Raw genomic sequence first — 17,405 nt, 5'->3', positions numbered from 1 at the left:
TTATATTACACTTAAAAGCTCATTCAATAATTCAAACATATGATACAAGCTGTCTTAAGGAGAAATATGATTTGAATTTACGCCGTTTACCTATACTTTGTGTTGCTCTAAAATTTTTAATGTTTGTTACTCTAAAATATACTTAAGAACTTAAGAATCATTGCAATAACGTATGCCCTAGGCTTAATATTTAGGTCCCAGGCTTCATTAAGAAAAAACATAAAACATTAAAAACAAAACTGTATTAGCGATTTGTCTTAAAAACCAAACAATTTTGTATCTAACTAACGTACTAGTCCTACAAAAACAATCTCAAAACATACTATTGTTATCAAAGAAACTGGAACACCTATGAATTAACTAATACATCGTTAACTCTGAATTCAGAACGCTAACTTGCAAAGAAAAAAGCTATTTTAATACATCATCCTGCTAGTAACACAATTTCATATAGAAAACATTAGAAGCGCTCCAAGGGTGATATTGGAACTAAACGTGAACTTTCACATCGAATTCGTGTAATCTAGACAATTTGTATGAAAAATAAACACGAAATGATGAAATTATCGTATTTACGTACAGTTGAAGGAAGAAAGATATTAAGCCTTGGGCCTGAGATAGAAACAGATTGCGACAGGCGAGACCTTAGGTCAGGCTTGGTCACATGACTATTAAAAAGGTATTTTTGTCTCAGCCCCTTAGCATAGACAATATAAGAACGTACCATGTCACTATTCAGATGACGTAGCAAAATCGCATTGCCGTAAAGCAATGTTCTGTGACCGGAACCTGTGCCTTTACCCTGTGGGGGAAAAAGTAAAAAAACAATTATAAAAATATAAAACTTAAGAATTGCGGTTAGCCTTAAAATGACAAAAAAAGAATTAATAATTTGATCATTCAAGTTACGAATATGAATCTGATTAAAAACCCTTATAATATTACCTATATATGTTTTATATATATATATATATATATGTGCAGTGTAAAAATATACCAATAGGTGAATATTATGTACGAAATAGATTCATGCATTTAATTATTAAGAAAACCTATGCGTATATTGTTAAAATAGCGAATTCTTTTAAACAACATAATATAAAAGCGATATTCTTGCCTTTAAATCATCAACTGCATTGACCGTATACTGGCCCAGTTTATAAAGAAACAATTGTTATAAAAGACAAAACAGCACGGCTACTCTGTAAAACCGATAACGACAATCAATACTGGAATGATAATTTATGATATCGTGTACAAACAAAACCTTGTCAAGGTAATGAATTTAATATTCCTAGCGTGGCTGGGTGCACTACACTGATATTGGAAACTTTAAAATGAGTAATAGACACTCAATATTGGAATCAGCATCAGAAAGCGCTATTAAAATTGCGGGGTAAGATTGTTAACAGGTTCGTGCATACCGGCGTAAGTCTAAATCAAAGATAATGACATTTTAATTTTATGAATAAAACTTATTATAATCATTAAATGACGATTAAATGACGCTTGATTAAACAAATTAAATCAAAAGCCTATTTGCCTTTAGATTAGAATGAATAAAGCGCGGTAAAATGTATTTTAAAAGAATTTGAAAATTCCATTCGTTCGAATGAATATCATGCTGTACAGTCGCGACGAAAATATTATTTTAGTATATACATTTGTTTTATTTTCATTATTTAAATTGGTATAATAAATTTATATGTTCCATGGTAGTGTTTAAAAAATATGATTTTATATTATTTTTAATATTTTCGTCGCAACATCGTTTTGTTACCGCGTTGGCACTTGTTTTCATACTCACTAAGGTTTCTTTGCCCTGGAAAATTTAAACACGAAAGCAATACGTAAAACAAGATAATTAATCACAAATGAAATGTTACAAATACATAGTTATCTGGAATATTTGATATTGAACAGACAGTTTTACAGGAAAATCATAACAACTTTTTGGTAAATATATTTTCTAGAATAAAATTACCAAATAGCTGATAAGCTAGAGTTGGTGTTTTTTTTTGGGAAGAGTTCTTTAAGAGCTTAGCGTGGACTTGGAAAACAAATTGTTAATTTAAAAATACAATTTATTAAACGAAGTACATTAAAATTAAATAAAAAAAATTATGATTGTACTTACGGTCTCTGAGCCAGCCGCCGTGACTAATTCCTGGAGAGCTCGTACTGACAAGGCCTGAAAAAGCCCACCAAAACCACAAAAGGGTTACATAATTAAATTCCATAACTAAGCAGCTTAAAAAATTACCTACACCGCATGGGAACATTGTGGTAATATAAAAAATGTCGGTGGGTTGGGAATGGAAAACAAAAGACGTTCGTTTGATTGTGATTAGTCAAACGGGAACTCGTAAAGCTAAACATTAGTAGAGCTGTAAATTTTATCTTTATTTAAACCTCGACTAGACGAAAAAAATAATTGTAATAAGAGCCTTATCTTAGAGGTAATTTTTTTATAGACGGCATCTAATACACGGCGATTATTAATACACTTTGATCTCAGTCTTTATAAGAAATATCACCGTTAAGGCAGCGTTCGTAAGTTACGTTCTCGTTCGACCGCTTTTTTCTCCGACACGCTTTTCAAATCCGCTTACAACGAAAAAGTATTTTATTTAATAGTCAAAGTCAAAATAACTTTATTCATATTGGAAAACAAGTACACTTATGAACGTCAGAAATGAAGTTAAATTAATTCTAAATTTACATTTCCTACCAGTTCGTAAGTCAAAGGCGTAGAGCGGGCAAGAAGAACTGGCAAGAAACTGTCCGCTACTCTTTTTAATAGCAAAGTATTGAGGTTTTTTGTTTGCACACAGTTTTGTTTGAACTGGATCAAATTAATCCCAAGGATTAGGATAATTTAAATATTCGTCAAATTTATAAAAAAGCTTTATTTATTAATTTACGATTTACGAGGGCTTTGAATTTATTTAGTGATAATGCTCTTGGAGTTTTTATAAATAAATATGACAGTCACAAATAATGTGGCTTACTATTGGCGAAATAATTTTTCAATTCGGTTCAGTATATCACTGATTACCTCTCACAAATTTTACCTCTTTATAATATTAGTGGTAGATAATTTATACGCTAAACTGGAACCTTAGAAGCCAATTTGTTTCAGTTTGTTACATATTTGTTATAATTGATTTCCAAGTAAACATGTGTAATCGATTTATCCATGTCCTAACTTCGTTTGCTATTAACTTCCTGATTAAAAACCGAATCTAATTGCTACGGATTACTTTTGAATGAGCTTTCTATACAATTTTTTACAACAAATTCGCAAAGAAAGTGTCAACTATGTCTAAACTATAATGAAACAAATTATAACTACAACTTATTAATAATAATTATTATAAACAACAATATTTACTTTAATGGTTTTACAGTACCTACTAACGTATTTCGTAAAAAAAAACATTACATGAGTTTTTTGGGTTGTTCGTTCGCATTTTTGTATGGTTTGTAAACACGTAACAAACCAATACATTAATATATTTGGTCGTTATTAAGTTTCAAATAAAACTAATGAAGAACACTTGCTTGCACAGGCTTTGACTTGCTTTTATAGTTTTATAAGTGTGCAAGTTCCCAATTCTATGCAGAATATCATTTACATCAAGTCTTGCCAAAGAGGTCTATTTAAGAATGTGATACCAACAAGATAGTAATTTTTTTCAACTTCATTAACTAAAGGCTGCATTAAGCCAGTTCTTTAAGAGTGGGTTGCGGGGTTTAATCTCGATAATGAGGTGATCGGAGTTTTGTTCTAGGTTACGAAATGCGCTCGTGGAAAACCTGACGTTCAACACAAGTACAAGCTGTGCACTAAGGAAACAATGGCCACCAACAAACGAACTTCATAGTCAGACATAAACCTACTGCTACTACTTAACCTACCTTTAATTATCGTATTAATAAGTTTTAAATTGACATTCTTTTGGCATAATATAGCGTGAAAAGTAGTTAATACTGTGTAATTGTTTTTTAATCACTACATATTATAAAACAAACTCCTTCCTCATAGATATCTCTAGTGTAGCGAAACACTACGACAATTACCTGGATTTTCATTGCATTATCGATAGACAGAGTGTTATGCTTTAGATATGTCGCACCCAACTAGCTTAATTAGCCGTTCAATTAACAGCCTAGCCTTTTAACTAAACTGCTACGTTCTACTAATGGCCTGAAAGATATTCAGCCGTAGCGTTTGTTACAACATTTAATAAAGTGGCTGGCTAATTCTTGGGCCATTCGTTGCGACAGATACATAATTAGTTTTGCGTAAATCGGTTAAAATATGACGATAATCGTTTATTGCTAATGGATAAGCATCCTGTGAAGCGGGGGTGGGTTTCTAAGCTTTATATATAAATCTTCCACTAGACTTGAGAATGGTTAATTTTTATAATACATATAAATATTTTTTAATGATTATTCTTAACCTATATAGTAATAATAATAATTAAATGAAGATAAATTGAAAGTTAACAAATTTTAAATGTTCGGTCCCCTAGCAAGCTTTAAGCAGCATTTCCTCACTGTATCGTTGAGCAAGGAAATCCCTAGCTCTGGGTTCACCGGTACTATGTACCGGGCGCCAACTTAAATATTAAATGAAGTTTCACAATTATAGGATTTTTATAGGCGTGTGCCGATAACGTCTGCCAGGCTCGCTGGTTTATTATAAAACACAAAAAGTACTTACCTGCTCGATAACAAAGACGCACTGTGATAGATCTGGTGGGATATTTTTATCAGCGATGTTCTCCAAGAAGCAGTGCCGGTTACCGAACCCCTCTGCAGCCAGGCACACTCTTTCTCCCGTAGCCGTGCACGAGAGACAGACCATGTCTTCCTGTTAACACAATACAAACCACATGGTCATCATCTGTAGATAAATTTTTAAAACAATAGAATTAAGTTTTGAATCTGCCGGCATGATTGTTACGCGTGTATATTTAGAACTTTTTGACAGAGCGAGCCATATATCGTGTTGGCAACATTTTACATGATAATGCTTTAAGTGGGTTTGTAAATTTCCATTTAAATAATAAAAAATATTAATTCATTTTAATTACTATGTGTAAGGTTTGGGAACACTTTAAAGTAAAAAATACCTCGGGTAGGGTCAGGGTTTCCAGCTCTTTCATAACAAACTTAATTATACATTCCTTAATCAAGTATAAAAGCTCTATAAATCGTTAATAAAATTCCTATAATTAGGTTATTACTACACTTAAGTTGTATATTTTGAGTTGATTAATTATAATGCTGCTAAGTGACAACAGGGCGTTTCAGTTTTGTTCAAAACGTAATGTATAGGTAAATATATAAGGATTCATTAAGTATCTACGAGCAGTGAAGTCGTCGTTTCGATCCCCCGCTTTACACCAATACACTTTCTTTCTATGTGCGAATTTAATATTCGGTCAAGGAAAACGTCGCAAGGAAACCAGCTTGTCTTAGACCCAAAAAATCGACGGCGTGTCAGACACAGGAGGCTGATCACCTATTTGCTTATTAGATTGACAAATAACCATGAAACAGACACAGAAATCTGAGGCCCATAATTATTTATTTGTCTACAAAAGCTGTAATCAGATTTACATCGGAAATATATTCAGTTCTGTTCTACCTTGTAGATATTGGCATCGATATATCTATGACAACAGTATGTTGATTCATAGACTATGTCTCATGTTCATGCTTCCGTTATGCAACGAGTTAAGCCCCGAGGATTGAATAAAATAAAATTTACTGTCTGCTATTGTTAATTAGTTGTGATGACAAACAGACAATCTGTAGCTTAGTTCATAGAAAGTTTCGACTACTTTTGGAAAAGATTTAACTAAGTTTACTATAGATTTAATTAATTAGAACATTGATACTTCTAGTAGAATCTGTGCGTTACTAATGCATAATTCATTAATCCTCTCTTTAATCGGCAGCTTTTGTCTGAGCGTCGTGATCAGCAAGGAAGCACCTGAAGTGGATTATCTGTTTCCACCGGTTTCTTTCCAGCGCCTCTCTTATGACAGTGTACAGTTTTGAGGACGATGAGTCTTTCACTTGATCTTTTGCCTTCTGTTTTACCAACTACAATCAGTTTCTGAAAGTTCTCAAGCCGCAGCGCAATGTGTGGCCGAAATAAAATACAATTCGCTGTCGGCATATGGTAGACAGGCGACTCCGAGTTGGGTTGGAAGAATTGGTGCGCTTCGCAGTTCACGGTATTCTCGTATTCACAATATCCCAAAGACATTGATCCTTTGCCTTTCTTGAGGCAAGACCACGTTTCTACTCCATACAAATATCGTAAAATTCTTGATTGTCATAAAATGGTTTAGGTTTTATGTTTTCTTTTGTAATTTAATTTCGTGATATTGATCTTATTTTAATTTTCGTATTAATAAGTTTTCTATAGCATTCGTTTTAATTTATTACTGGGTATATATATTAATACTAACTCTAAGAATCTGAACAGCCCAGCACTTAGGGAGCGTTCAAGTATTAAGTCACACACTCTTTGGAGATTCTTGAAAATGAAACGCGCCGTAACGTTTTCTGTACCCAATAGTAAAACGTTTCGTGACCACCCAGTGACTCTTTATTCATAAAAAAGTTACCATATTAAGTAAGTAATAAGTATTATGTGGTGTAAAGTACTGGAAAGTCGAAAATAATATTAACTGTTAGCAGAGTGTAATTGAATTATCATTTACTTGTTGTCTTAATATAACAGAGATTATGATAGGTACAACCGGTTTTTCAAAGTCATCAAAATGAAGTAACTAAGTATAGAGTATAAACGAACTACAGACTATAGAACGCGCCAATTTTAACATTAACAATAATGCGTTACTGAATCCTCTCCCCGCATCGTAACGTTAAACAAGAGTAACCCAAAAAAATCGTTACATAATACTTAAACGCTCCCTTATACATAAAATTTAATATGAAGGTTAGCTTCAATCCTGGTTCACATGCAAAATTCAATTTAATCTTTGCAAACTTTCGACCCAGGTCAAGGCTCACGAGAGCACTCAAGGTTTCGCGGGAACTTGAATTTATGTGTCATTTACGTTATTTAAAAAGTACTTCGTTCGTGTGAATTTACAGGGGTAGGTAATATATTTTTCGGAGATAAATTAAACCATAAGCTTACTCGGTGATAGTGTATATTATCCTTAGTCATAAAAAAAAACAAATTAGTCGTACCGTTTAAACAGTATCTGTCTCTTTTTTTAAAGTGTTAACACAATTTGACAGAAAGAAAAGGAAGATTACTTTAGTCAAACGAGAGCGATTTGGACAAACAACAACTGAAACTGAACTGAAAACTGAATAAGGGGAATAAAGTGCAAGGTTTAATATGAGTTCAGTCGTTATTAAGTTTATCCTTGTTTGTACATTTTAACTTATCACCTTGGTGTAGAAACAACAACTCATAATATTGTTTACTTATCGCGGGCTCATTGTTGACTGAACTAATCTAAAAAACTTTATAAGTAAGTAGTTTAACATTTGAAAACCAATTATTAATATTTATATAAATAAAAATGAATGGTTAAATATGATTCTAAGCGCAAAACTCAAAGATGGCTGGACCAATTTTTATTTATTAATTTCTTGAACTCTAAAGGTTTTTATAGAGAGAAATATGGAGAAATATTAGTTTTATTTAGATAGGTACTTAGGTTTTTATTCTATTATTTATAGATGATTGAACCGATGATTGAGAAGCATACAAAAAAGGTCTACATGTTAAACATGTAGGCTTAAAGAAAAAAATATGTTAAGGTGAAACAAAGTATGTACTAGCTTGCTATTTAATAAGATTTATAATATAGAAAACAAAATTCTATATTAAAAATATTTGATTGAAGTTCTAGTTTTCACTTATGATATACTTATTAACCAAATGCATAAACACTGCAAAATAGATTATCATGGTTTGCTGTTTTCTCTATTTATTATTACCGGGTTATATAGACTAGGCTTTACGTTTAAGTTAAGTTACTTACCGTTCGCAGAAATGAAACATCATCCTGCTCGCTTGCTCCTCCTTCCGCTTCCGCCATTTTGTTTTCTTACTTATCACTCAGTTAGCTCTTGAGACCATCGGGAAATGCATAACTGTAAAAGAAAAAAAATATAAGTATCTTCAAAGTTAAGTTATTGAATCCGGAAAATAACCACTTTAACCCAAAAAAATTGTTTTTGACTCACTCTTGAAAGTGATGAGAAATATCCGTAAAAAATTTAATCTTAAGTTGCTGTGAGGTAATATCAGACTTTAAATTTCACTCAGAAATGACCAAATTGCAGAAAGAAGTGATGATAAGGACCTCCTTGCGTGTATAAGTTATGTATATATTTAGTTCTTGTGGTGTTTATATGATAAAAATATAATTTGTAATATGATTGTAGACTAAAAAAAAATAAGATTCTAGATTTAAACTTACTGTTCCGAAATCAAGGAATGGCACTCTCTAAACAAAAAGGGAATGGGAACTCTCAAATGATGCTTTTGCGAGCAAGCAGGAGCTGCAACTATTACACCACACTATATCAGAAATATATTGAAGCTGTGAATTGTGAAATATTTTTAGCTCCTAATAACAGTATGTAAAAATCTTATTTAATTGAAATTGGAAAAGATTGAACATTTCTGAGTACATAACATATTACTTTTTTGTTCATATAAATAATGGACCCACAGGGTTAAATTACATGTTTTCAGAAAATGGCGCTTCAGTGAACTAATAAACGTCAAACTTTTCAAAAGTCTAGACACCAGACGGTGAATTTGCAAATGTTTCACTGGTTCAAGGGTAAACTGTCTATAATAGAAATTCACCAATATTTTCATCTATTTTTACTATTCACTATTTTTATTGAGATTTTTAAATTAAACCCGTACTACAAATTAGCACTTTAATTAAATCGTCGTTTTTCATATTAGCAGATATTTATATCAAATTCTAAATTAAACCGTTTCGCTGAGTAATGACGCATAATTGTGCTCAAGGTCAGACATTGAGTCAAATCAGATTATTCAAATTGGTGTGATTTTATACTTTAATTTCAAACTTATTAACCTGAGTTTACAAATTTATTTTGTCAAAATTTTTGGGACCTTATATTAATCACCATATAGACAGACTGTTTGTTCCATCTTGCAATATCTTAAAACGGTATAAAACCACTTCTACGTAATACGGATCTTGATAAAAGGTCAATTAACATTGGTAATTCTACTAAAACACAGAGGAGTTATGTACACAAACTTGATATTATTTATTCAACGCGATGCTTTTGGCTGAATGCCAGATGTTTGGTTAACGTCTATTTCCGATATGAAATAATAATGAATTCGAGAGTAATATGGTTAATAACCTGCTTTATGGTTGTTTTTTTATAGATATTTATATCTAAATAGCTACGATTTCATCGAGAATTGAACCCACTCAGATTTACTTTGATCAATTTTATTTGACCTTTGGTTTAAGCTTAACATTCGATTAAGCGCAATCAGTATAATGAATGGGTTATAACGCTTCAATTAGAGATGAATTACAGCGGCAAGACGAACTGTTGGTTTCGTAATTAGACGGGCGATGAACTTAGAGTAAACAGTAAAGTTTAAGCGACAATAGTTCAACTAATGAATGTTCAAATTGAGTGACAGTATTATTACTTTAGTAAGTTTTGAGCCTGAAATATATTTGTAGCTTTATGTTGGTTCACAAACGGATGTGACGATAAATCTTCGATTGATTTAAAATGCCTACCGTATTGACGTTGATAACAATATACTTGGAAACAAAAATATTTTTACTACTACAAATTCAGATATATTACAATTATTGTTGAGGTCCTATGTCGGATAGCCATAGTCCATATACCCAGTGTAGTTAAAACGGTTCTAGTCAAAGGCACATTGCATATCTTGCTTTAATATTTTTTTTATTAATTAGTTTTGCATCCGATGTTTGCCTTGATATATAATATGTATCAAGGTAAATCAAGAACTAAATACATAGACAGTGTTTAAACAAGAGATTCTTTATAACTCGTTTTCTCAAAAAATATTTATTTAAAACAACCATTAGTAAAACGTACGGCCGCTTCTTTTATGGGATATAACTGTCAATCTGAATCTGATGTACACAAAAAATTTAAATATTGAGTGGTTATATTCATATAACTATAAGTGCGGGTTTTAATTATGATCGATAGAACAATAAGTTGATACAGATGCATTATTACGATGAAAATTGCGTGTTGCAATAAAATTGCTGTTTAATTGTACGTACAATGTAAGTTTTATCTATAATTATAACTTTTATTTCTAATTCTATTTCTAAATTTAAAAGTGCAGTAGGAAGAATTGCAGTAAAGAAAATCCGACAGTTTACTGATCAGTGTTGGCCTAGTGACTTCAGCATGCGACTCTCATCGCTGAGGTTGTAGGTTAGTTCCCCGGCTGTGCACCAATGGATCTTCTTTCTATGTGCACATTTAACATTAGAAAACACACACGCAAGAAACCGGCTTGTCTTAGACACGAAAAGTCGACGGCGTGCGTCAGGCAAAGAAGGCTGATCACCTACTTGCCTATTCGATTAACAAATGATCATGAAACAGATGCAGGATCTGTGGCCCAGACCTAAAAAGGTGTAGCGCCATTGATTGAATTTTTTTACTGATCAGGACACAGCTAAAATTGTGTATCATAGCAACTTTCACAGCGTTATGTTCTACGGTATTCTATTGTGGGGTGCTGCTGCAAAAGTTCAATCCATATTTATGCTGCAGAAGCGGCCTTTCGGGGTATTTGTTGTAGTTCACCAAGAGAGTCGGTACGGAATAAGTTTATGGAATCAAATATTATGACACTATCTGGTCAAGCCTTGTTGTATGTTCAAAATATATATAAGCGATTTTAAAACAAATGCTGACTTTGCCAAAAAAAGGGCACACCTAGGAATACCTAGGAATGAGATAATAGAATGTAGAAAAAGGTAAAGTATCTAAAATAAATAGGTTTTATTATTATATGTTTCGTATACAAAAGTCGTGTCCGACGATAATGGATTCAATGTGTAAAGAAATATGAGGGTTGTGGTGTTCACGGATCGTTTAACGGCATATAGTAGATATTTCACAATAAAGCGCAAATTAGTATTATCACACATAGTAACACCATTTATAGTGTTTTGTTATGAAAGACTGGGACTAACCCCGACTGACAGTATTTTTACTCATAAGGGTCACCCAATCTAAAACTTGTAATGCATGTTCTTATGACAAATAAACGCATAAAACAACAATTAACTTATTTTGGATCATTAAAAATAACTTATTTAGGATTACACTTTATTATAAATGATGGAACTTAATAATAATATAACAATTTTTGCCATGCACCACCGCTATGTGGAACCATCTGCCCACTGAAGTATTTCCGAACCAATTCGACTTAGGGTCCTTCAAGAAAAGAGCGTACCAATTCTTAAAAGGCCGGCAACGCACTCGCGAGCCCTCTGGCATTGAGAGTGTCCATGGGCGGCAGTATCACTTAACATCAGGTGAGCCTCCTGCCCGTATGCTCCCTGTTTTATAAAAAAAATACAAATTTCATAACTTTGTGACGAAGTTGTCTAAATGCTGAAAGTAGGTGAATAGCCCCATTGATAGTAAAAATAAAGGATATTCACGTAGTCGCATTTTATGCTGGAATTAGGTCAATGAACTTTCATTTATGTGACGGAAAGGATTTTTTTTATACTTGGCTGTTTTTCACCTTTACTTTCAAATACGTAAATTTAATTTACGTATATTAATAACAAGCCTAAACTTGTTAAGGTTTTAAATAAATCGTACCGTATAACCATTACGCAAGCCGTTGATAAAATAGTTAATCGTGTGTTATGATACGTTTATAAATTACATACTCAATTTTTTTGCAACGTTCTTTGTTTCTTAACTATATAAATGCAATCGATTCTTCGTAGACTTTGCTCTTTAACCGTAAGGATAACTACAAACAGCGATCCCGATTTCAATAATGAGCTTTTGTTTCGCTCGATACCAAGGTTGCAATATAAGCGCTACAGATGTTGAGAGAACTACATCAAAATACAACGCAATTGTCTTCAAAAATTCAAACTGTCGATATTATAGGTATGTACTGCGTATCGTGGTCCTGGAGCGCGCGCGATGGATGACGGCACCGAGAGAGCTTCCACCGAACGCTTTTGAAACATTCCAAGTATATCAAATAAGCGTGGCTGGCGCGCGTAGCAACTGTTCCAGTGTCTGAACCTTCATCATGAAAGCCAGTCGTGTACGAGCAGCAGCAGCTTTTATAATTAAGTGTGATATCGCTTTTAGATATTCTCAATTTTTCTCTTCTGTACGATGACAGAGGACTCCCATTTCACTACTGATTTCCCGAGCGATTAATACGAGGAACTTTTGGTTTTCTTTTGTACAGACAGTAGTTCTTTTGTACTATACAGTTGTATTAATATTCGGCAACTTAGATTATCCATATACGCAACAAACACAAAAAAATATGACGTGCTCTCTCAATTCCAAACTCCATTCCATTTGGAATGAGCGGCTGGAACGCACGCCAATACTCCTCCGGGCTACCGGCGCAAAACTGTCATACCGTAGCCCTTGCTTGTAGATTGTCGTAGCAATACGGAGTGTCGTATTGAAAAATAGGTGCTACGCTGCTATCATTTCGTAGCGTTTGTATGTTAAAACCTTTATAAAATATACATAGTAAATTTATAAATAACTAATATACATTTATGCATTATTGATATCATAAATTCATATTTTAAAAATAATATCACATAGGAAGAAAACATTTTTTTCAAATAATGTCAGACCGTATGAAAAAGGTCATAAGAAATCAATTATTAAAACAAATGCCTAATTTGTATTCACTTTAAAATACTATTACTTTAATAAATGTGTCACAGTTAAAGCCTTATGCAGATGAAGTGACCAATGCATATTCAAACAAAAGCTTTGCTCGTCTATGGTAACATTGTTTGGGAATTCCGAAATGTTTCATTGCATGTATTCGTGAACCTTGGAATTACATTATTTATTTATATAGAATAGCACGCAATCTTTAATCATTTAAAATAGTATGTAAATTATTTTTTAATTACATCTTTATTAAATACATTTTCCTTAACTCAATTTTTTGTTAGCTGTATGTTTATTCACGGTAAGCTAATCGTTATATAAGGATAAAGGAAAAAAATATTATTGACTCTGTTTATTGATAATCCACAAATTAACAAACAATAGATCTTGACAATTGTGAATCAAAATAGACAAAACGGATTACATTATGAACTAACAAAAATAATGTACTAATCATTTACTTGTTAAGGTAATGTGTGCGTTTTTAGGTGATTCTAAAAATGCATTTGTTTATTTCCTTCGTAAATACGCATTTGGCAATAATATGGAATAATTTGAGGCTTGTGAACTCCTTATCCTCCTTATTAAATTTAAAATTATGTAAATAATTATAATTTTATAATAATACAAATAGCTTTAATCCGGTTAAAAAAATAGTTTTCTTTCAATGTGTAAAAGCTATGTTAACCAAAGACAATACTAACTGAATGTTATTATCGCCGTTTAATAGTTTAAAGGTTTACCGAGAAAGTAAATACAAAAGTATATACTAGGTACATAAACTAATAAAAATAATCATAATTTAGTTTTAAACGTATTATTATGTTAATCTTGTGTTTAATACGTAAATATTGCGCTACGAAGGTCAGACTTGCACAGAATATTACCTGCGCATTGCTACTGCAGAGTGGAATGCATTACGCATATAATATAAAATGTCAATACTTTTTATGTGTTAGCTTAATTTTATCATTCTTATTAAAATATTCTCTTCAAAATGGGATTATTTAACGTCTTAGACTAATTTGTAACCTTCTTGGGCGTGTATATACTGTTTTAATAAGGAAGTATATTCATTCTACCGTTCATAAATGTAGCATACATGCCAAAAAAGCTTATTTCTTTGATATGATATTTCTATAGGGCTTCTATTCCATGTATGATAATTATTAAGGTAAAATTAAGAAGGTTAAATAAAAATTTAGTAACACTATTTCGTAACTACATTTTATTAATAGTGTTTAATTCATGGTAAACTAAAAATATTACGACGGATAAAGGGGTTCAGTACGATTTGTACTGAATTTGTGTGTAAATGTGTAAAATTTGGTGATTCTAGATTTGAAAATAACTTTAAATAACGTAATAAATACTTTTATCATAGTCACAGATTACATGAATTAAATAAAACTTGACATCCGGTCACGTATTTGATAACATGATCTGGGGAATAACCAGGACTGAATGAAGTCTTCGCTATAAAAGGTTCGTGACTGCGCAAACAAATTATCAAATGTTATTTCACGGATTCGAAGAAAAACAGGGACCAGCCAAGTTCGATAACTACAAAAAATTGTTGTTGTTTTGGTCGTCATTAAAACGTTAAACTTTTTGTACTATCTTTTGTTTGTAATATTGTTTTGTTAGACTTACAAATTTCTAAGTTCATTACCTAACCAATGTTAAAATTTCTGTTACAATATTGTTTAAAGTATATAGTAGAAAATAGGTGATATAAAGTATTCATGAATTTAGTATTTATAGCAATTGTATGGAAAATGTAACGTCAGAGTTGTTATTGTCATATAATACTGCTGGATTTGACTGTCTAAAATTATTGATGATATTTTATATCTCAATCTAATCTAACATAAGTATAGTTAGCCGACAATAAATGATTACTACCTATATTTTAGATCCGTTGATTATTTATTAATTTAAATGCGTAAAAAAAGTACTGCTGTAAATAAGACAATATCTAATTACGAATTGACATTTTAAACAGTAACATATATTTATAATTTCAAATAAAACTAAACTAAGGGTGGTTCTCATGACCCGGTTATGTCAAAATTTTAATAAATTACCTATTATTTGCATACTCATAAAGGAAAACACGCTATGTGATTTTTAGCAAAATTTTTGTAGCGACGACCAAATTTACAATCTAGAACTTTATAATATAACACTAGAGGACCCGACCGACGTGGTATATGTCGTAAATTAAAAAAAATCTAATTGTGAATCTACACCATCGAATCCACAAGAACACACACAAAAACTAGAAAGAGTTTTATTACAAACACACATAGAAGATTAATATATATAATGATTCCCAATAACCTTTATTTTGCCTTTCGTTCATTTTCCGATAATTTCTAACGAAACATTTTTAAAATACATGGATTATCTTAATGTTAGGGAAAATGCAATATTTATAATGAGGTCAAGGATCACGGATAAAGAATTTAAGCTAAGATTCGCGAGAGTTCAAAGTAATAATTATACATTCATGTTGTAGTGGTCATAGTACAGTGTCCTATATAAAATTAGGACAATGTTGTTCTATCTTCTCTATACTAAATTTCATCAAAATGCAGCAGCGGCTCAAACGTGCAGTCATAACATATTCATATCAATTCTATTTACAATCTAGCATACAACAATGTTTCATCGGAATGTTACCATCATTAAATCTTTTGTGCAAATTTCCTTAATCGACTTCCGTCAAATTAGGTTGATAATAACAAAACCACTCACTTCACACAAATCATTTCGCTAACACAACACTCTTATTATTTATTCAGGAGTCCTAAATTTCTAGAACTGTTCATCAAACTCGGGTATTACGTCCGTGGCGGGCAAAAGCCGCAGGCATACTGACATGATAACTGAAGCTTCTAACTGCATAGAATCGAAAGCTTACAGGAAATATATAGATTTGCTCACCTTTATAGAGCTGGGTTTGTTACAGAATTATATAAATTCACTTTTGACAATATAATATTACATTATCGTTAAGTTACAAGACAATTTTTTTGGTTTCTTTTTTAAAGCTGATTCGGATTTAGAAGAAACTTTCATATTACTACATGACTACAGAATTCATGTTTGTGTTAGTGGAAAAGTTTGTAAGTGGTTGAAGTTGAAGTTTTAGCAAGTTCGAGTATATCTTTTTGAACTTGAGATGACTTAATGATAACGATATCACCCGGTACTGCGGGCTTCTGAGCGAAATTTTGTTTATTACCCATTGCATCCGTTTGTTTTTAATACCAAACTTACATAAAGACCGAATAGTAAATACTAAAATTAAATAAGGACCTCAATTATAGGAAATACCAAATACTGAATACTAAAATTAAATAAGGAACATAATAGGAAATACCGAATACTAAAAGGCGTTTTAAAAATATGTAGGACTTATCAGGAAAGTTTAATATCAAAGATCAATATGCTTAAATTAGAATAACAACTACTTTAACGTCATAGGTTTCTATCACTTTAACGTATGATGTGATGCGATAAAACAGTCGACATTTTATTTTTATCCAAAGCTGATTCGCGGTTAAAAAAAAAACTCATTACCGTACTCTTGAGACTTTTCGCCGCATTGAATTCATATTGTAATAGACTTTGGTTACAATGTTTGGGGCATAAAATTAGATACACAAATGTTCGTCTATTGTTTTAAAGCTGAATGAAACATTTACTCTATTAACAGTTTTAGTAGACGGAAGTTTAATAACCTAAAATTTGAAAAGAACTTTGTACGTACGAACACTACTTTGTCTAGCAAATTACGTTCAGAAGACTGATGAATTAATTGATTTTAAATGTAGCAAAGAGGTTTTATCACCTTTAATTTAATACAAAATTGTATTGTATTTAAAATCATCACAAATTTACTGTAGGTAAGTAAAGAATATTATTTATAAAGCTAAATATTGTGTAGCGTTATGTAGGGCATGTCCTCATAATCTTAAACAAATTTAACACGTATGTGTTCGTTAAGCGAGCACGCATTTAGTACTTACCAAAGCGGAAAATGACATCCAAATTATCTTTGCGTGCACAGTTCACACATATTTCACAACACAACACACTGGTGGCCTTTCCAATCGAATTTCGAGATAATTCCTACTTCATAGGAATTTTAGACCGGGCACGGCGAACACACGAATGTATTTAAATCTGTAGCGCGACTCGCTGCTATTTTCGTCCGCTGGGCCAGTGCACGGTAGTCGTAATTATTGTAAAAATAAATATCAGGAAATTAGTTTAGTAATTAAATGAAGGGCTTAAGGCGTTAAAACTATAATTGTTATTTTTTTATAAAATAAAAAACAGAAAAACTCGTGTTAAACTCAATTGTCTGTTACAATATTTCTGAGGTTTGAGACACTATATCCGATGTAATTTTT

The 17,405-nt window shown here is 31.9% G+C and overlaps 1 protein-coding gene across 1 annotated transcript in view; it reads right to left on the bottom strand.

Annotated features, from left to right (window-relative positions):
* The window catches only part of LOC123720413 (ryanodine receptor), a 98,425-nt gene extending 81,273 nt beyond the window's left edge, over positions 1–17,152 (bottom strand). Inside the window, 6 exon segments of the mRNA XM_045677005.1 lie at positions 725–802; positions 1,808–1,822; positions 2,138–2,191; positions 4,733–4,882; positions 8,052–8,163; positions 17,019–17,152. Of these exon segments, the coding sequence (XP_045532961.1) occupies positions 725–802; positions 1,808–1,822; positions 2,138–2,191; positions 4,733–4,882; positions 8,052–8,108 (354 nt within the window). The 5' untranslated portion in view covers positions 8,109–8,163; positions 17,019–17,152.
* Between the last annotated feature and the right edge of the window lie 253 nt (positions 17,153–17,405).

The sequence above is a fragment of the Pieris brassicae genome, chromosome 2 (genome assembly GCF_905147105.1).
Source record: "Pieris brassicae chromosome 2, ilPieBrab1.1, whole genome shotgun sequence".
In the NCBI taxonomy this organism is placed as follows: Eukaryota; Metazoa; Arthropoda; class Insecta; order Lepidoptera; family Pieridae; genus Pieris; species Pieris brassicae.
The sequence above is the reverse complement of the archived record's forward strand: the minus strand, read 5'-3'. Positions and strand labels throughout refer to the sequence as shown.